The 21,713-nt window shown below is 37.4% G+C and overlaps 1 protein-coding gene across 2 annotated transcripts in view; it reads right to left on the bottom strand.

Annotated features, from left to right (window-relative positions):
- The window catches only part of LOC150095364 (syntaxin-7-like), a 275,749-nt gene that overhangs the window by 175,970 nt on the left and 78,066 nt on the right, over positions 1-21,713 (bottom strand). For both annotated transcript variants that reach the window (XR_016550052.1, XM_090410144.1), the window contains exon 6: positions 14,278-14,418. Coding sequence is in view for 1 of the 2 variants with exons in the window: in XM_090410144.1 (XP_090266270.1) it covers positions 14,278-14,418 (141 nt within the window). In the remaining variant the exon portion in view is untranslated. The remainder of the gene's footprint in view (positions 1-14,277; positions 14,419-21,713) is intronic.

Below are 21,713 nucleotides of genomic sequence, written 5' to 3'. Positions count from 1 at the left end.
ATGAGAGTCCTGAGAAAGATTAGAGGCATGAATAGATAGCATCAATGGCAATATCATATTAAAAACGAGGATATTAGGAAAGAACTTGACATTGTCAGCATCCAAGAATGCGTTAGCAAAGCTAATCTCAGGTGGTATGGTCACGTAAACAGAATGGGCGAGGAAAGATTAGCAAAACAAGTGTTCTCTGCCAAGTTGGCAGGAAAACGACCCAGAGGAAGACCAAGATATAGGTGGATTGATATGGTACAAAGTGCCTTTGACGATAGAAATATAAGACCTGGTAATGTTGGAGTCTTGACAAGTAACAGACTAATTTGGAGGAAAATTGTAGATAGGAAGTTAGTAATGATGTAAATTTTTCATGTAGTAGTATCATACCCTGTACACCCCCTTGAGGGTACATGGCAGGAATTTGATGACAGTGCAAGGACAGGAAAGTCATTATTTCTCTTTATAAGACTGATATGTCCACATTTCAATTATTCTGCTCAGATTTGGTTGCCTGGGTTTCTTGGGGATGTGGAAGTAGATGAGAGGATTTATAGGCAGGTGATCAAGATGGTTTCAGGTCTGTAGAATGCTCTGTATGAGGATAGATTGTGGATGACAAAAATTGTCACCCACAAATTGGCAAACAGAAAGAAAAGAGGTGACCTGATAGAAACATTCAAGCTGCTAAAAGGGTTTTATAGAATGAGGTCCAAGGGCAAGTAGTGACAGAACAAGAGGTCATCAATGGAAGTTGAGTACAGTTTCAGTTAGTGAGGATGCAAGATCTACATTTTTATTTCTACAAGGGTAGTGAATGAGTGGAATACGCTGCCTGATGTGGTTGTCAGTTCTTCCTCAGTGAATCAGTTTAAGGAGGTATGATAGGTACTGTTGTTAATAATGGTTAGTTCTTACTCCTGTGGTGAAATTTTGGTTGCACAGTGGTAGGTATGATAGGTATATTGTAAACAATGTTTGTGGGCCTCCTGCAATGAGTCTTTGGACTCCATGGAGATACCCATTAACAAATGATAATTCAAGACTGATTGCAATTAAAATTAACTACACCTTTTTTTTTTATAATAATCTTAGATCATTTCCATTTCTAGCAGTAGTTTTTCTGAGTAGATTATCAAACTCCTTGTATGGGCTCTCAAGGGGTGTGCAGATTAAGATAGAAAACACAAAAAGTTATATCATTACTACCTTCCCATCAATAATTTTATCCAAATTAATCTGTTATCTGTCACAACTCCAATATTATCAGATTTTATGCGTCTCTCTTCTAAAACACTTCTTACTATCCATCTATTTCTTGATCTTCCTCTGGGTCTTTTTACTGCCATACTGACAAAAAACTTTTAATCTTTCCTCTCCCATTTTATTTAAGTGACCATATCATCTGAGATTAGCTCTGCTCCTACATTCCTGAATGCTAATCATGTCAAGTTCTTTCCTAATATTCTCATTTTTAATATGATGAATGGATGTACTAAATAGACCACATGATCATGAGCTCACAGTTAAGTCATTGTTTTAATACTAATTTAATGATATTTTGATAATTAGCAATTGTAGTATTCTTGTGTATGATTGTGTGGTTGAGTATTTATTTTTGATATATTTATACCGTGTATGATAGGTAAACTGTGTTATTCATGGCATTGATGCAAATGAGAACAATGGTGGCCAAGACATCATTGTAACATGGGAGATTTTGTGAAATGTAGTGTGTGTGCATGCATACTATGCATTCATTACCAAGAGAAAATAGATTGTGGTATGAAAGTGCCAATGAAGATAGTGTGTCATGGTTACAAGCCAGAAATGTGACACACTTGTCAGAAGTGAGAGAATAAAGTAGCAGAAGTTAGTACTGTAAGCCATAAAACCGAAAGTAATGGAGTGAATGGAGTTCCAAGTTTAAATTATGGTGATAGAAATGTGAAAGAGACTATAAATTAGGTGAGTGAAAGTAGAGGTAAGATAGTCTATGTTTGTGAAGGTACCCATGAAGCAATGAGCGTGGAAATAACCAACGAGTGCAGAATCTAGTCTAGTTAGCAAGAATATTGAATAGGATAGTCAATTCAGGAAGTAATTCAGGTGGAGGGCCTACAGGAATGCTGCAGTTTCTATATTCTAATGCCAGAAGTATCAGGAACAAGAGGGAGGAGTTTTTAGGACTGGTTAGTGCAACCTCACCAAATGTTATAGATATTAGTGAGACATGGCTAACAGCAGATGTTACAGGAATAGAATATGATGGATTTAGTATTTTCAGGGAGTAGACAAGACATGGGGGTGAGGTACTGCTGATGAGAGCAGATGAATTGCAGCCAAGAGTAGGAGTCAATGGTGCAGATGGCAGTTCTTTTGAATCAATCTAGTGTGAGTTTAAGACCAATGGGACAAAATATAAAACTGATTGATGCTATAGGGCAGGGGGTACCAGGGAAGATGTAGAAGATAAGCATCAGAAGATCTGAGAGCAAGTTAAATAATTATTATGGGTGGAAGGACTTCAATTTTGGAAAAACAGACTGGAGGGAGAAAAATCACATAGCAAGAAGGAAATGGAAATTACTCTTACTGAGAGATAATTACTTGAAGCAGAATGTGGAGGAGAAGACTTGGGGTACAGAGTGTTGGATCTGGTTATAGGATCAGAAGACCTGTTCATAACTAAGGTGGCTACAATTAGAAACTACATTGCCTATAACTGGGGAAAAGGATCATGTGGTCTTGACTTGGGAGGTATCAAAACATGGTCCAGTTAAGAAGGAGGTATATGTAGAACTAGAAGGCAGATGATTATGATACACTTGGGAAGGCAGTTTCAAGCAACACCACAGCATACAGATCTGCAAGGGAAGGATGTTCATATTGCATGAGGAATAGTCAAGGGATATCTGGAGAAAGCAATATCACACTGTATGCCCAAGGTCAGAAGGGTAAATCAAGTAGGAGTAAGCTGGATAATTATTTCATTAAGCATGAGCTGAAGACAAAGAAAAAGTGAAGGGTATATAAGGAAAAAAGTGACCAGCATGATAAGGAAAGCAAAATCAAATTATGAGAAGAAATTAGCCAAACAGCAAAAGAAAATCCTAGAGAGTTTTTTCATTATGTGACAAGCAAGAGGAAGAATAACTATAATGAGTGTAGATGGTAGAGAGGTAATGAAGGCAGACAAAAGTTTTGAGCTACTCACAAGGATAGAAAAATCAAAACTCCATTGTAGACTCAAGTAGTTTAAGAGGCAGTCAAGGAAATGAGATGAAATTTCTGCTCACCTGTAGTTCCACCTCTTTTTTCCAGATGATACCACTGATTATTACAATTAAAGAAAAAGGTAACCTTTGGGAATTATTCTTCTTCAACTTCTGCAAAGATAAACAACTTGTCTCCAACCATATCAGAAAGAGAGTACTATATAAATAACATAGACACTGAAGTTCTCTAAGTCTCTTCAACTGCACTGAAATATTATGCTTCATATCTAATACTTGCCCTATATTATCTTTACAATCATTTATACACAGGTGACACTTATCTCAATGCTCGGAAGCAAGCATATATAAATTTGCCAAATTACCAAACTACCACCTGATCACCTTATCTCAATCCTCTCCCAAATAATGGAGACAGTCATCAACAGTCAACTACTTTACGACATAATGGCTCACTAGTATGAATTCCACCACTCTAGTAGATCCATGACTAATCTCTTAGCCTACATCACCCACCACCGGACACATTCCATGGAAAGGTGTGCAGAAATGTGCTGTAGCTCTTGATATTTCCAAGAGCATTGAATTAAATCTAACAAAGCATGCTCAATAAATTGCCATTCCCTGGTCTACTGTCCACCTTCTGCAATTGAACAGCCAACTCTCTTTCTAGGCTATTCAATGTAATGGTTGATGGCTCCCTCTCTTTGAGATTCTCCATTTATGCAATATGCCTCACAGCTCTATTCTCCTATACATTGATTACCTACTCTCAGTCACCAATAATCCTATCCACAGCTCTGCTGATAATAGTACCTTTCATCATTAATCTTTGACAAATCATGTAGTGCTCAAGAATCCCACACTTTTAGATTGAAACTAGTGCCATAAACATGGATCTCCACATCATCCTGCAGTGGGATAGAGGTAAGCTGTTCACCTTCAATGTTAACAAAACGATCTTGCTTTTTTCTGACAAAAGGAATCTCAAATCACATACCCTTATTCTCAGTAATAAACAAATCACAATACAGGATGAGCCCTCTCTCTCTCTCTCTCTCCATAAACAGACATTTACCTCTATCCTTCCTCAACATCTAAAAAACTAGGCATTCTTTTCTGTAGATAATTTACATATCCAGCTGCTAATTGTACAATCTCAAATCTGCTCATCCTTAGAATACTTTCACATGCAACTTGAAACTGTCCACAGAAGAGTGATTCAGATGATTTTTCCTATTTCAATTCAACACCTATCTCACAAACGCATACACTGCTCTGGCTCTATTTTTTTTTTTTTTACTTCATGATACTTTACAGATACTTCATGAACACTGCTCTAGTGAACTGGGCATTTAATATTCTTCTGCTTTTTTGTTGGAGCAGCAACTACCCCGATCCCTTTTCAGTCCAACTGTGAAAGCATACACACAATGAACCTGTTTCTCTGGTTTTATTACATATACCCTTTGGAACAGCCTTCTCCATGAAGAATATTCCTCAACAATTATATCCTTGAATTCTTCATGAAAAATGCCAACAAATTTCTTTTTTCCCTAATACTCACATGCATCCCACAAACAGCACTGATGTGCTATTAGGTTCTTCACTTCTTGTGTATGGGATCAAAAAAAAAAGCACAATCTGCAAGATAAATGGCAGTAGAATTATTCTCTTGAGGATCAAGAAGTCTCCTGTCCTGACACATTACCTTCAGGTTTAGTCCCATATACGATCTAGCAGTTGGCTTGTGGAGCTGCTTCCTTTGATAGAGAAGGACCTCACTTACTAGTTAATTATTGTGTTGAGAATGCACTTAAAGGCATCACCTTGCACTATGTGTATGGAGAAGAGGAGTGTATAATGCCAACTATTAGCAATTTCACATCATCATCATCATCATCATCATCAAATTCCTGCCATGTACCCTCAAGGGGTGTGCAGGATATGACAGTACTACATGAAAAAATTACATCATTACTAACTTCCTATCTACAATTTTCCTCCAAATCAGTCTGTTACTTGTCAAGACTCCAACATTATCAGATCTTATATTTCTATCGTCTAAGGCACTTTGTACCGTATCAATCCACCTATATCTTGGTCTTCCTCTGGGTCGTTTTCCTGCCAATCTGGCAGAGAACACTTGTTTTGCTAATCTTTCCTCTCCCATTCTATTTAAGTGACCATACCATCTGAGATTAGCTCTGCTAACGCATTCCTGGATGCTGACAATGTCAAGTTCATTCCTAATATCCTCATTTTTAATATGATATTGCCATTGATGCCATCTGTTCACGCCTCTAATCTTTCTCAGGACTCTCATATCTGTGATCTCTAATCTTTGGTCAAGTGTTTTACTTCTGACCCAGCTCTCAGATCCATAAGTTAAAATTGGTTTGAACACAGTCTTGTATACAGCTAATTTAGTGTTCCGACTAATTTCTTTCTTATTCCATATGAATTTATTCAATTGACTTCCCACGATACCAGCTTTGCTGATTCTGTTGTCTATTTCTATATTTAGTTTACCATCTTCAGTAAAAATTGTGCCTAAGTAGCTGAAATGTTTTACTTGTTCCACTGGTTCTCCATTCACAACACAGTTGACTTTTTCAATGATTCTGCCTATTTTCATTGTCTTTGTCTTTTTATTGCTGACCTTCATACCATATCTATTACAACAGCTATTCAATTTAGTCAGGGAATCTTGCAGACTTGTAGCGGATTTATTTAGAAGTATAACATCATCCGCATAAAGCAAAGAGCTGACATTAACATCTCCAATTTTGATATCAGGTTTAATACCACATTCCTTCATAATGTGATCCATATAGATAATGAATAACAGAGGGGATAATGTACATCCTTGTCTCACACCAGATTTAACATTAAACCACCTTCCTGTACTTCCTTCAATTCTAACTGCTGACTCACAACTCAAATAAAGACTAAGTATTGCTTGATATAATGCCCCATTGACACCATATAACTGCAGCGTATTGAATAGCTTCTCTCTTGGCACCTTGTCATATGCCTTTTCCAAATCGACAAAACTTAAATACAGATCTTTGTTATATTCCCATGCTTTCTCGACTATTTGTCGTAAAGTGAAGATCTGATCCTGGCAGCCTCTATTTGGCCTGAATCCAGCTTGTTCTTCACCAAGCTTTTCTTCCACAATTCTTCTCAACCGTTTCTCAAGTATACTTGCATAGATCTTGCCAGGAACACTCAGTAGGGAAATACCTCTGTAATTCTCACATTCAGTTTTATTTCCCTTTTTATATATGGGTACTATGAGAGCTCTACTCCAATCATCGGGAATGCGTCCCTCTATCCAGGCTTTCTGAACTATGCAGTGCAGCCACTGTAAGACTCTTATACCACCATACTTCAGCATTTCTGGTCGAATATCATCTACTCCTGCTGCCTTTCCACATTTCAAGCCTTTGATGGCTTTTTCTACTTCAAGTATGGATATGTATTCCTGACTGCATGCCTGGTCAGTGTTTTTTTATCACTGTGCTGTCATCACTGCTTGTTTCATTTAGCAGTTTTTCAAAGTAATTACTCCATACTTCAAGGATATCTTTTTCTCCTGTTTTCATTTCACCTTTATCATCTCTAATTCCTTTTACAACACTCTTTCCTCCATTCCTAAGCTTCTTCAACAACCTCCAGAATATTTTGCCACCTTCTTGATATTTATTTTCTATATTCTTGCCAAAGTCCTCCCATGACTTTTGTTTAGCTAGTTTTACACACTGTTTAGCTTTCTTACATTTGTCTCTGTATTCTTTAAGAGTAAAAGCTGACTTATTTGACAGGAACTTTTGATATGCTTTCTTCTTTTCCTTCACTGCCTCTTTAACTTCCTGTGTCCACCAGGGAGTTCTGATTTTTTTATCCTTGCACACAACCTCACCACATGCCTCTCTGGCAGAATCAATCAATGTTTCCTTCAGAGTTTGCCACTAAATCTCCAAGGTTTGATTCCTGTTCTCAAACTCTTTCATTTTCTTTTCAATAATATTTCTGTATTTTAGTCTACAGTTCACATCTGAGAGCTGCTCAACTTTTATTCGCTTTAAAACTTTCTTACATGTTATTCTTTTCAATATGAAATTCAATTTTATCCTGCTCAAGACTAAATAGTGATCACTTCCAATTTCAAATCCTCTGTACACTCTGGTGTCCTGCACCAGGGAGAAAACATCACTATCAACAATAACATAGTCAATGAGACTTTTCTTATTCCTAGCCTCTTCTCTCCATGTGAATTTGTGCACATTTTTATGTTGGAACATGGTGTTAGTAATAACCATTCCATGTCCTGAGCAGAAATCCAACAGATATTTGCCATTATTATTAGCTTTGCTCTTTTCTCCAAATTTTCCCAAAATATTTTTGTATGTCTCACAATCATTTCCAACTCTACTATTTAGATCCCCAACAAGGACCAACTTTTCCTTTTTCATTGTGTCAGTTGCTTTTTCTAAAGCCTCAAAAAATTCCTCCACTTCTACCTTAGTAGAACCTTCTGTGGGACCATAGGCACAAATAAGTCTCATTGTCCAGTTCTCCATTCTCATATTCGCCCACATTACTCTACTTGAGACTGACTGCCATTCAAGAAGATTAGCCTCGTATTTTGTGTTGAATACTATGGCTACTCCTTCTTTTCCTTGATTGTCATTGCCTGACTTGGGTAAAGAATTTAAATAGCAAAAGAAGGATAAAAAATGTTATTTTAAGTTAAATAAAAATAGTTTGCATTTGTAGTAGGGGTGTTTAAGGATCAAAGCTGTATAACTGAGAGGAGACTTCCACATTGCCTTTAAAGGAATGCAGAGAACCGACCAGGGGCATCTGACCTAATGTCCAATCCTCACCTTCTCGTGGTGCACCCTGTTGGGTATCTACCTGGATACCGAACAAACGAGGATGAGCTGGCAATTTGGGATTTAGCCAACCAAACTGTATTCTCATTGGCTTAAACCAATATACAAAATGATGGTACAACATGACAAAATTTCATGCCGGCTGGGGCATCGCCTGGTTAAACAAGGCTTCCGTTGTTTTCACCAGGAAACCAGGGTGAACACCGGAAAGTCAACTACTGGAACAAATCTGAAAAAACACCACAATTCAACATCACCAGAGTTAAAGATAGTTACTATCAACATAAGAAGCCTGAATGGCAAAGAAATGGAGCTAGTTGAGGAATTAGATAAGTACCAGATTGACATAATAGGGGTGACTGAAACAAAAAAGACAAACTGTTGAGATCTTTCTGAGCAATAAATAGAAAATGTTATATTCAGGAAATGACAATCAAGGAAAAGAAGGAGTAGCCATAGTATTCAACACAAAATACGACGCCCATCTTCTTGAATGGCAGGCAGTGTCAAGTAGAGTGATTTGGGCAAATATCAGAATGGGGAACTGGAAAATGAGACTTATTTGTGCCTATGGTCCCACAGAAGGCTCTACTAAGGTAGAAGTGGAGGAATTTTTTGAGGCTCTAGAGAAAGCAACTGACACAATGAAAAAGGAAAAGTTGGTCCTTGTTGGGGATCTAAATAGCAGAGTAGGAAGTGATTGTCAGACATACAAAAATGTTTTGGGAAAATTTGGAGAAAAGAGCAAAACTAATAATAATGGCAAACACCTGTTGGATTTCTGCTCAGGACATGGACTGGTTATTACTAACACCATGTTCCAACATAAAAATGTGCACAAATTCACATGGAGAGAAGAGACAAATCTGAATACTCATTGACTATGTTATTGTTGATAGTGATGTTTTCTTCCTGGTGCAGGACACCAGAGTGTACAGAGGATTTGAAATTGGAAGTGATCACTATTTAGTCTTGAGCAGGATAAAATTGAATTTCGTATTGAAAAGAATAACATAAGAGAGCTTTAAAGCGAATAAAAGATGAGCAGCTCTCAGATGTGAACTGTAGACTAAAAGACACACAAAGATTATTGAAGAAAAATTAAAGAGTTTGAGAACAGGAACCAAACCTTGGAGATTCAGTGGCAAGTCTTGAACAAAACCTTGATTGATTCAGCCAGAGAGGCATGTCGTGAGGTTGTCTGCAAGGATAGAAAAATCAGAACTCCATGGTGGACACAGGAAGTTAAAGAGGCAGTGAAGGAAAAGAAAGCATATCAAAAGTTCCTGCCAAATAAGTCAGCTTGTGCTCTTAGAGAATACAGAGAGCAATGTAAGAAAGCTAAACACTGTGTAAAACTAGCTAAACGAAAGTCATGGGAGGACTTTGGCAAGAACATAAAAAATAAATATCAAAAAGATGGTAAGATATTCTGGAGGTTGTTGAAGAAGCTTAGAAATGAAGAAAGAGTGCTGTAGAAGGAGTTAGAGATGACATGAAAATGGCAGAAAAAGATATCCTTGAAGTATGGAGTAATAACTTCGATTAATTGCTATATGAAACAAGCAGTGATAGCACAGTGGTAAAAAACACTCAACCGGCATACAGTCATGAATATGTATCCATACTTAAAGTAGAAAAAGCCATCAAAGGCTTGAAATGTGGAAAGGCAGCTGGAGTAGATGATATTTGACCAGAAATGCTGAAGTATGGTAATATAAAAGTCTTACAGTGGCTGCACTGCATAGTTCAGATGGCCTGGACAGAGGGACAAATTCCCGATGACTGGAGTAGAGCTCTCATAGTACTCATATATAAAAAAAGGAAATAAAACTGAATGTAAGAATTACAGAGGTATTTCCCTACTGAGTGTTCCTGGTAAGATATATGCAAGTATACTTGAGAAACGGTTGAGAAGAATTGTGGAAGAAAAGCTTGGTGAAGAACAAGCTGGATTCAGGCCAAATAGAGGCTGTCAGGATCAGATCTTCACTTTACGACAAATAGTTGAGAAATCATGGGAATATAACAAAGATCTGTATTTAAGTTTTGTAGATCTGGAAAAGGCATATGACAAGGTGCCAAGAGAGAAGCTATTCAATACACTACAGTTATATGGTGTCAATGAGGCATTATATCAAGCAATACTTAGTCTGTATTTGAGTTGTAAGTCAGCAGTTAGAATTGAAGGAAGTACAGGAAGATGGTTTAATGTTAAATCTGGTGCGAGACAAGGATGTATATTATCCCCTCTGTTATTCATTATCTATCTATATGGATCACATTATGAAGGAAAGTGGTATTAAACATGATATCAAAATTGGAGATGTTAATGTCAGCTCTTTGCTTTATGCGGACGATGTTATGCTTATCAATAAATCAGCTATAAGTCTGCAAGATTCCCTGACTAAATTGAATAACTGTTGTAATAGATACGGTATGATGGTCAGCAATAAAAGACAACAAAGACAATGAAAATAGGTAGAAACGTTGGAAATGTCAACTGCGTTGTGAACGGAGAACCTGTGGAAGAAGTAAAACATTTCACCTACTTAGGCATGATTTTTAGTGAAGATGGTAAATTAAATATGGAAATAGACAACAGAATCAATAAAGCTGGTATGGTAGGAAGTCAGGTGAATAAATTCATATGGAATAAGAGATAAATTAGTCATCATCATCATCAAATTCCTGCCATGTACCCTCAAGGATGTACAGGATATGACAGTACTACATGAAAAAATTACATCATTACTAACTACCTATCTACAATTTTCCTCCAAATCAGTCTGTTACTTGTCAAGACTCCAACATTATCAGATCTTATATTTCTATCGTCTAAGGCACTTTGTACCGTATCAATCCACCTATATCTTGGTCTTCCTCTGGGTCGTTTTCCTGCCAACCTGGCACAGAACACTTGTTTTGCTAATCTTTCTTCTCCCATTCTATTTAAGTGACCATACCATCTGAGATTAGCTCTGCTAACGCATTCCTGGATGCTGACAATGTCAAGTTCTTTCCTAATATCCTCATTTTCCTAATATCCTCATTTTTAAATAAATTAGTCAGAACACTAAATTAGCTGTATACAAGATAGTGTTCAAACTAGTTTTAAATTATGGATCTGAGAGCTAGGTCAGAAGTAAAACACTTGACCAAAGATTAGAGACTGCAGATATGAGGGTCCTGAGAAAGATTAGAGGTGTGAAGAGATGCCATCAATTGCAATATCATAATCATAATCAATATCATAAAAAAACGAGGATATTAGGAAAGAACTTGACATTGTCAGCATCCAGGAATGCATTAGCAGAGCTAATTTCAGGTGGTATGGTCATTTAAACAGAATGGGTGAGGAAAGATTAGCAAAACAAGTGTTCTCTGCCAGGTTGCCAGGAAAACAACCCAGAGGAAGACCAAGATATAGGTGGACTGATATGGTACAAAGTGCCTTAGAAGACAGAAATATAAGATCTGATAATGCTGGAGTCTTGACAAGTAACAGACTGATTTGGAGGAAAATTGTAGATAGGATAGTAATGATGTAAATTTTTCATCATTATTTCATATTTGCTTTGCAGGAATTTGATGATGATGCATTTGTAGTAATACAAGATTCAATCAAAAATTGACTGAAATTTTAAAATTTCGTAAGGTGATGTAGAGCTTACAAAAGTACAACCTTTTGGAAGGAACTGTTTTGGTATTGTATAACATAGAATTAAAGACAAGATGATCGGATCTCAAGAAGTCATATATTTATCTTTTAATAATATCTTTGACAAGGGGTTTCATTGACTTCATAGCTGTTTCAAACTGTTGGTTCTCATTGGTTGGTGCAAAGACTAGAAAGAAACCCAGAATACCATGGCAAATTCATATTTGAAAACTATACATTTTTCATGAGTGAGTTCTCCACTTGATAACATTAATGGATAAAAGAGCCTAAAAGGCTTAAATATAAAGATCTAATAAGCTTATTAGCTCTTTATATTTAAGTAACTTAATGGTTGCACCTGTTTGGAAACTCGTATAGCAGAGTATAAGTTCTTTTCGCTATACACTTTGGTATTAACTTGGTCTAGCTACTCACTGATGAAGCCTCAAAAAAGGCTGAAACCGGTCTGGGTAGTGATCTCTCACCATAATGTAATAACAGCATACATTTCCTAGGAAATGTGTTTTTACATTATGGAAAATACCTAAGAATAGCGATCAGAACTTTACCGACTTTTCTGCGAGATTTCCGGTATTGCACTACGTGTTAGGGTCACTTGCATTTAGCGGACGCTAGTGGTCGCCGATATTTTATAGTTTACTATATTCGGCAAGAAACTCTCTGATTCCAATCTTTGAGTTTCTTATTCGGTTTTAAAACAACGTGGGATTTAATATCCCCTTAATTTAAATAGAGTCTAAAAGGTTTCACAGCTGGGCTGGGTTGTTTTAAAGTACAGTAGAAGCAACTCAGATTATGAGCCTAGTGTATTATGTTATTATGTCTGTTAAATGCATGTGCCAGGTTTTATGTTTTGTGAGATGAAAAACCCAAGTTTCTGTGAGGGAAAACTGCCCCCACCTCCATATGAGACCAACTTCAACGTAGCGTGAAATCTTATTACATCATTAGTTTTTTGATCTCTGATGAGAATCAACAGTTTGAAACAGCTGTCAGTGCAGTGAAACCTAAATAAAAATGATGAATAACAAGCAAATATATGTACTCTCATGATTTGTGCCTCCAAATACCAAGGCAATTTATGGCGAAGATTTCTTAATTTCTAAGGCTCTCAGTCACTTTTAAATCGTTTCAAGTTTCACTACGCAAACAATCTAACCATTAAGGTTAATAGTCAAGTTGAAGACATTGACTTTTTTTTCGAACATGAAAACAACTTCCAAAATTTCCATGCATTCACAGACATCTTCAGTAACCCAAATAACAATATCTGTATACCACACAGGAGACTACAAACTGGCATAATGATGATTCAACCAGAACAATGAACATTTTTGTCTTGGATCAGTGAGATGGAGTTTGCTATTCTTCTGCAGAATTAAAGTCTGATACATCAATACTTATTGGTGGAAGTTAATGATGCTTCTACATAAACGGTATCTAGATGTCTACTTGTTTTTGTAGAAAGTGACAATTTTTTGTGACAAAAGCATATAGTCTACTGACACTTGATTTGCATACTCACAGTAACAGATGTAATGTTATTGTTCTTCCTGACCTATTGATGCTAATCTTTCTAAAATATTCTGAATTACAGGTGCAATTTATCCTGGATCACCGTGCAAGATAAAAAAAATTAATCGTACTTAGGAGCCCAACTAATTTTTTTTTTTTTTTTTTTTTTTTTTTTTTGGCTATGACTTGAACATATGCAACACTAGATCAACCAATACCAGTGAACACGAAATCAAATGGAAAGAAATCCAAAGCTAAATTATATATTTTTCTTGAGAGCAGCAGCCTATTGCTTCCAGCCACAAGTGGAGATGGACGACTCCTCATGACTGGGAAACCCTAAGTGCAGTCCAATAATAAGGACTCCATATCATCAGTTTCCATCACAAAACTAATTTGTAGTTCCCTTGTATTCTATACACATATTATTACTTTGTCCTATAAAGATGTCTAATTGCATAGACAAAATACTGATGTTAAAATCAAATTTCTTATTCAAATATGTGCTAACAATTAAACCAAAAATACAGATAATAACTAATGCTTAAGCCTTAGAATATCTTGCAATCTGTTGTTGTTTCCATAACTAGAACCATACAAATTCAAAGGTAAAAATTTAACATTTAAAAATTATACAATAAAAACTCTGCTTGACATAAAAATATTGTCCACACCATTGTATATTTACTATGGCTGTAAACGCACATGCATCATTTTAAATATGTCTGAACAAATATGAGCAACTTAAGAAAAACTTGTATGAATAAGTATGTAAGTTAACTAGGTGGTAGGATCTACACCTTTACAGATTACAGGATTTAAAATTGTATATGTTTACCTAATGTGTGCTAAACAAACATTTAAATATTGATTTCCAAAATTGATACACATAAATTAAGAAAAAATTAGCTGTTTCCAAACATACCAAATACAAAAGAGACACACTTACTCCTGTTAATCCTGAATGTGCCCTCGCTCTCATTACACTTTCTTTTTCCTTATGTGCTGCAGTCCTTTGACAATCCTGGAAGTTTTTTAAGGCTTCTGAAAACTCATTTGTTAGCCTCTCTCTCAACATTTTTCTCTGTCGCTAAAAAAAACAGGAGTTTTATTTCTATGAGATAAAAAAAAATTAATTTACGGAAATGTCATATTATACAAAAATTGAAGACCAGGGTAATTTATTTATTTTCTCAGCACCTTGAAACTATTCAGAGTACTAGAAGTACTATAAATTTAATATTTTTAAGTTTTAGTTAACAATAATAAAAACAAATAAATACAAGTATGACAAATACTAAATTTGTTACTCTGTAAAACTACTTTGGATAGTCATTACTCTTCATTTTACCGAAGTGATTGTTTTAATCTTTCTCAAAACAGCACTAGAACTACTCTTCAAATGATTAACATTCTTCTAATGATCAGTCAACCAAAAACAAGAAATGAAAAAGTAAAATTTAACTACAAACAGAAAATGATTTGTAATAACCTGTTTAGCACAAGTTCAAAAGCATGTCTTTTATGGAAAAAAGTACAGGGAATACTTCAAGCTTCAAAATTTTAATCAATTCAAAATTCTGACCAGAAGACAATCAATAGTTAAAAAAATCACACTTTCCCACAATACACAAATGCTCTTAGGATTCACAGTCATGAATTTCTTTTATCACTCGCTATCACTTCTTTATACAGTATATGTAGACATACTGTATATGTCAAACAGTAATATAATATCTGATCTGATTTTCCTTTTCAGTGTTTTCCGACCAACCTCAAGGGCTTACTTTAGTGAGTACGGGCATGGCAAAACCGAGGTATCAGATGCTGGACCATGCCTTACTTCATGTAATATATATCTGTTATATTATTCTGTAGACTGGTCCCTCCTCTTCTTTCTTTGCTTCTTTCTCCTCTCCTTGCTCCTTCCCCCTGATGCTGTTAGAGTATTCAAGGGCTAGGGGTGAGTCTTTCCTATCTTGCTAAGTCATTTCGTCTTATGCAGCCACCGAAGGAGGCAAGCTAGCCTCAATAGGTGCCGGTCCCAAGCCCAGATAAATGTGAGGGTTGATGTCAGGAAGGGCATCTGGTCGGAAAAAGAAAATGATATAAGGGCTAGGGTGTACCCCTTAAGCGACACACAGCCACATCGCCCTACAGCTGCGAGAAGTGGATGAGGGCTACCGCAGCAAGGGCGGGTGCAGTTAAAGAAGCGAGCCCAGCAGGTGGAGAGGATGTTGCGAGTGGGAACACTGAATGTTGGAAGCATGACTGGAAGGGGAAGAGAGGTGGCAGACATGATGAGGAAGTAGGACATTTTATGTGTGCAGGAGACAAGGTGGACGGGGGGAAAGACAAAGGAACTGGGAGATGGATATAAATTGTTCTACTCTGGAGTGAATAACAAGGGAAGAAATGGTATAGGAATTGTGGTGGGTGGCAGAATGAAGGGTGAAGTACTGGAAGTGGGTAGAAGGAACAACTGGATCATGCGAATGAAATTGGGTTTTGGAGAAGAGCGGGTGGTCGTATTATGTGTATATACCCAGCAAGTTGGTTGTACAGCGGAGGAGAAAGATGAGTTCTGGAACATGTTAGATGAAGAAATGAGGGAATTGGAAGAAAATGAGACGGTGATTGTCGGAGGAGACTTGAACGGACACATAGGAAGACAGAATAAACACTGTGAAAGGGTGCATGGTGGCCACAGAGTGGGAATGATGAACCAGGAAGGAGAGAGGGTTGTGGACTCTGCAGCAGCGTTTAATCTGGCAATTGTGAACTCGTTTTTCTACAAGAGGGAAGAACATTTGATAACATTTAGGAGTGGTAACAACAGTTCACAAATTGACTACATTTTGACTAGAAGAAAACATCTTAAGGTTGTGACAAATTGTAAAGTAATTCCAACAGATCAAGTACCACAGCAATACCAACTGCTGTGCACAGACTTTAAAATAAGATCGAAGATAAGGCTCTCAGGATGCCATGGGATGAAGACAATTAAGTGGTTTCGCTTAAAAGAGGAGAGTGTGAGGAATCGTTTTAGGGAGAGGGTGTTAGAGAGATTTCAGATGGACTGGAAAGTGTACAAGATTGGTGGAAACATAATTCAAAAGTAATCCTGAGCTGCGCAATCGAGGGTGCTTGGTGAGACATCTGGAAAGATTAGAGAGCAGAAGGAGGGTTGGTGGTGGAATAATAATGTACAAATGGCAGTGACAGCTAAGAGGAAGGCAAAGCAGAAGTGGGATGAGTCACGAGTGGAAGAGGACAGAGAGAGAAAGCAAGAAGCCAAGAGAGTTGTGGCACAGGCGAAGGCATATCAAGATCTGTATGATCAATTAGAAACAAAGGAAGGACAGAGAAAAATTTACCGACTAGCGAAATGTAGAAATAAAGCAGCAAAGGACATCTTACATGTGAGGCAGATCAAAGACGCTGAAGGAAGAGTATTATGCAGGGATGTGGACATAAGAAACAGATGGAAAATATACTTTGAGGGACTTTTGAATGAGGAAAATGCAAGGACTCACAGAGGAGATGGGCAGCCTTCTGAGGGGATGGTGCAGAACATCAATAGAGTAGAAGTGACGGAGGCCATGAAGAGGATGAGGAATGGAAAATCGGTGGGCCCCGACAGAATTCCAGTGGAGGCATGGAAGGCACTGGGAGAAGAGGGAATTAACCTGCTGTGGGACCTGTTCATGGAAGTTTGCCAACAGGAAAGTATACCCGAGGAATGGAGGGAAAGTACTCTTGTCCCCATCTACAAGGGTAAAGGGGATGCACAAGACTGTAAAAATTACAGAGGAATAAAGTTGATGTCCCACACAATGAAAATCCTAGAAAGGGTTCTTGATGGTAGAGTGAGAAAGGAGGTGGAGATTGCAAAGGAACAATTTGGCTTCATGCCTGGTAGATCAACAACAGATGCTATCTTTGGGTTACGGCAGATGATGGAAAAGTATCGAGAGAAACAAAGGGAGCTACATCTGGCATTTATTGATCTGGAGGATGCATACGATTAGAGTGCCAAGGCAAGAAGTCTGGAGGTGGCTGAGGGAAAAGAAGGTGCTGGAGAAATATGTCATGTTGTTGCAGGAAATGAACAGAAATGTGAAGACAAGTGTTCGGACCTGTCTGGGACAGACAAAGTTTTCAAGTAACAGTTGGCTAATATCAAGGGTCAGCATTAAGTCTGTTTCTGTTTAATATTGTGATGGAGGTGGTAACAGAGGAGGTGAGAGAAGATGCACCTTGGACAATGTTGTATGCAGATGACATCTTGCTGTGTGCAGATTCAAGAGAAGAAGCGGGAACTAAACTGGAAAGATGGAGAAAGTACTGGAAGAGAGAGGTATGAGACTGAGCAGAAGTAAGACAGAGTATATGTGTTGCACAGTGGGCGGCGGACAGGAGAGATCTGGAGCTGGAAGGAAATGTCATCAGGAAGGTGAGAGACTTTAGATACTTAGGTTCAACAGTGGAAGAAGATGGAGGAGCTGAGAAGGAAATGGGATGCAGGATACAAGCAGGTTGGAGGAACTGGAGGGAGATGGCTGGAGTGTTATGCGATAAGAGGGTGCCGATCAATCTGAAAGGCAAAATCTATAGGACAGTAGTGAGGCTAGCTATGACATATGATATAGAAACTGTGGCCCTGAGGAAAAATAACATTAGCAGGATGGAAGTAGCAGAGATGAGAATGCTTAGGTGGATGTGCAGTGTGACCAGAAAGGATCGTCTGAGAAATGACTGTCAGGGGAACAGTGAAAGTTACGAACTTAGGAGCGAAAATACAGGAGGCAAGGTTGAGATGGTTTGGTCATGTGATGAGGAGGGAGGACGAATATGTGGGAAGAAGGGTCATGCAGATGGATGTGCAAGGAAGGCGGAAGCGTGGACGGCCAAAAATGGAGGGAGCTGGTAGAAGAGGACTTGAGGATGAAGAACTTGGATGTGGTGACAGCCCAAGACAGTAAGGTGTGGAGGAAACTCATTATCAACAGTGATCCCACTTAAGTGGGAGAAGCTGCAGAAGAAGAAGAAGTGTTTTCCGACCGTAGGTGACTTTGTAGGCATTGCCCACAAAGTACTCCTGGTGAGATTTTTACAGGGAAGTTCACCATTGCTTTCTTCCCCCCCCCCATTTTATCTGCGTAATATAATATAATATAATATGATAAGCTTAAAATTCATGGCACCTTAAAATTATATACATTACAAAAACCATGGTTACATAGTTATTTCACACTGACACTTATGTAAGTGATTACTTAGCTATTTCATATCGACATTAATTTTTATGTTTTACTTATTCGTTTTTATATCAGACTCACACATGAAGGATTGCAAAATCAAAGGCACATCAGCATCATATAGGTAAAACTTAAAACATTAATCAAGAAAAGAAGTAATCCATTGATGTGTTTCTTGAGCAGCTAAAGGATGCAGCCTTTGGATTAATGAAGCTAACCAGTTTAGTACAACACTGTTCATGAACATATCTATTAGAAGATGCATAAGACTAAAACAATGTCTACAGAAGAGTTATCAGAATGAATCTATAAGAGAAGAGTCATTAATTGGATTACCCTCCTGGATTTTGAATGCATCTCCACAGAATCCAATGACTTTAAAGAGGTCCCCATTTAGACACTCATATCTCTTCTTGAAGACATTTACCAAAGACTCCTAACATGTAATAGTAGCCCATTCCACACACATCACTAGAGCCTAGATTCACGATTCCTAACAGCATCTCTAGCTAACTTCCAAGGATGTCTCTGAGTTCTACCTTCATCATCAATTAAAATCTCATTTGCATCTATACCATAAGATCCCTTATTAACTTTATCTTTCTACCATATCTCCTTTCCTGCATCTATTCTTCAAACATTGAAGACTACATCCCCTCTCAATCTGTCCTTGTATGCACAATTCCATGAGCCAGTTATCTTGGTTATTTACTGCTGAATCTTTTCAACTGTCTCTCCCCATCCCTTGGAATTCAGGTGACTATACACTTTTATTTTGCAAAGTGGGACAATAACTTCTTTATTCCTACAAGTTAGTATTCTTAAGTTTAAGGGAGATGGTAAATCCCGTATTATTCTACAGCCAGGTACGAAACGGTCCATCTCCCTTAAACTTAACTTATGTCGCCGGTAAAATAGCCTTTTGGCTTGTTATAGTAGTAATAACAAGTTAGTATTCTCTTTAATAATGTTACTATCTCATGCATACACTTAACTACCTTAGTAATGCGACCCAAATTTACTCTTCTAACAAATTTCAAATAATTAATACAGTAATCAACCTTTTAACAACCTTCAAACTAATGAAACTTAAATTAACCAACCAACCCTTGCATCTCAACCAACTTCTCCATAGAGCACCATGTAATAGGACTTTAATTATCTGACCTCACCTAACCAAATCAGCACCAGAGATTCTGTTAGAGAGAGTAATAAAGAATGCACATTCCTTGTCACTCCCCTAACAGAATTATCAGTAAATAACTGAATATCATACTCAAGATCTTTTCCCAATATCATTAATATTATACATGTTAAACAACAATGGCCCGAATCCAAAACCCTGTGGTACACCACTAGTCATCACTCCACCTCAACACCACTTTCTGAAATCAGGTGAGCTAGTCTCCAATCCATATCAAGTTTATTTTGAAAACTTATCCCTTTGAATTTGAATGACAACCTCCAATGTAGAATCCTGTCAAATAGACTTGAAAAAGTCCAGAAGTACTGTGGTATATTCATTCCCCTTATTCAACTCTGCTGTCACTATTGTAGAACATTAGTGGACTGCACAAAAGCAAGACCCACCATTAACAAAACTGTTGTTCTCTATAAAGGACCCTAGTGTGTTATCTACTCACCTTTGGATATGATGCCATATCAATATCTTTGATCACACTTGAGCTACTAACAAGTTTAACTCACTACATCATTCTCAGCTCAATGCTTGTATAAGGGAATTGTCTACACTCCTTCCATTCATCAGGAACCTTATACATGCTGAGATGCAAGTTAAATAACCAAGTCAGAAGCAATTTGTTTTGCACACTGTCAGCATGCATGCAGATATCCCATCCACTCTAACTGCTGTATGAATCAAGCTCTCGTAACAGCAATACATCCAAAGAGTAATTGGTCCTGGAATATATATCTTACTAAAATGATTGCTTAACAACTCAGCTTTTTCTTGTATATCTGATTGTTTCTATCTTTTGCATTTGGATTTCCTTTGGCCTATTCAGTTAACTTCTTTTTATAGTCTGATTCTGTCCTCTTCATCAAGCCATCACTCCACTAGTCTGTTCTTATATCAGTGCAGAGTCCCATCATTACTCTACACATTATATCAGATTCATAATATCCTCTTTTTTATGCAACTCTTATTTTAAGGTTTATTCAGCCATTTTACTCCGAAGCAAATAATTCTCCTAACTCTGAAGATACAGTCAGATATAGCTTGCTTTTCCTTTAGGCACCCTTTGACTAATTCCATACACTACTGATTTCTCTACCACACAGTTTCTCATGCCAAGGCACTGCTTCAAGTTGAATCCTTAGTTTATTATCACCTGCTTTATATCCCTTGGCTCTCGCTACAGTACATGCTGCTATAACAAACACATTCACTCACTTACTGTAGCAAATTATGAAAAGTTCCACACAACGCACTCATAGGCATAGTGATATGGTACAAGAAATTCACTTTAGTAAACTGTTCCACTATAAAAAACTATTCTTTCGGTGACCCCCTGCAAATTTATTACAGCAAAAATTGACTGTATTTCCATATATCCCCTTCTCAAACATAACTTAAATTGTTAACTTCCTGCATCAAAACTGTATGACCAGTCTCACTAATTGAAGGCATAATTGGTTATTTATAGACAGATTCTCAGGCACTATTACTAGCTCCAATAATTTCTTGTACCACATGTCCCTCTCATACACGCCGCTAAAGATAATTATCCCTGAGTAATTTTATAATTAATTTTTCCCTGCCTTGCATGCTTTCTCTGACCTCCAGTCTATATCCCCATAGTTGAAATCCCATAATGATAGTCTTCCTTTATCCATTAGATTTACCCGTTTGTGGAGTTCACAGTCCTCTTCCAATGATCCTGGTTTGTAGCAGCACACAACTACAGAGTCCATCAAAAAATATATACACACTTCAGCAAAAGAAAAACCCGTATAAAAATTGTAATCCTAAATTTATACAGACATCAAGGGATGAATACAAGTTACCTTTGACTTCCACCTATATATAAGGTGCTCAAAGTGGTTACCATTAGCATCCAGACATTTATAACGGTGAACTACTGCTTGGGCAATGTTAGCCAAA

The sequence above is a fragment of the Typopeltis vanoorti genome, chromosome 20, assembly GCF_054136105.1.
Source record: "Typopeltis vanoorti isolate ZY-2024b chromosome 20, IOZ_Tvanoo_1.0, whole genome shotgun sequence".
Taxonomy (NCBI): Eukaryota; Metazoa; Arthropoda; class Arachnida; order Uropygi; family Thelyphonidae; genus Typopeltis; species Typopeltis vanoorti.
The sequence above is the reverse complement of the archived record's forward strand: the minus strand, read 5'-3'. Positions and strand labels throughout refer to the sequence as shown.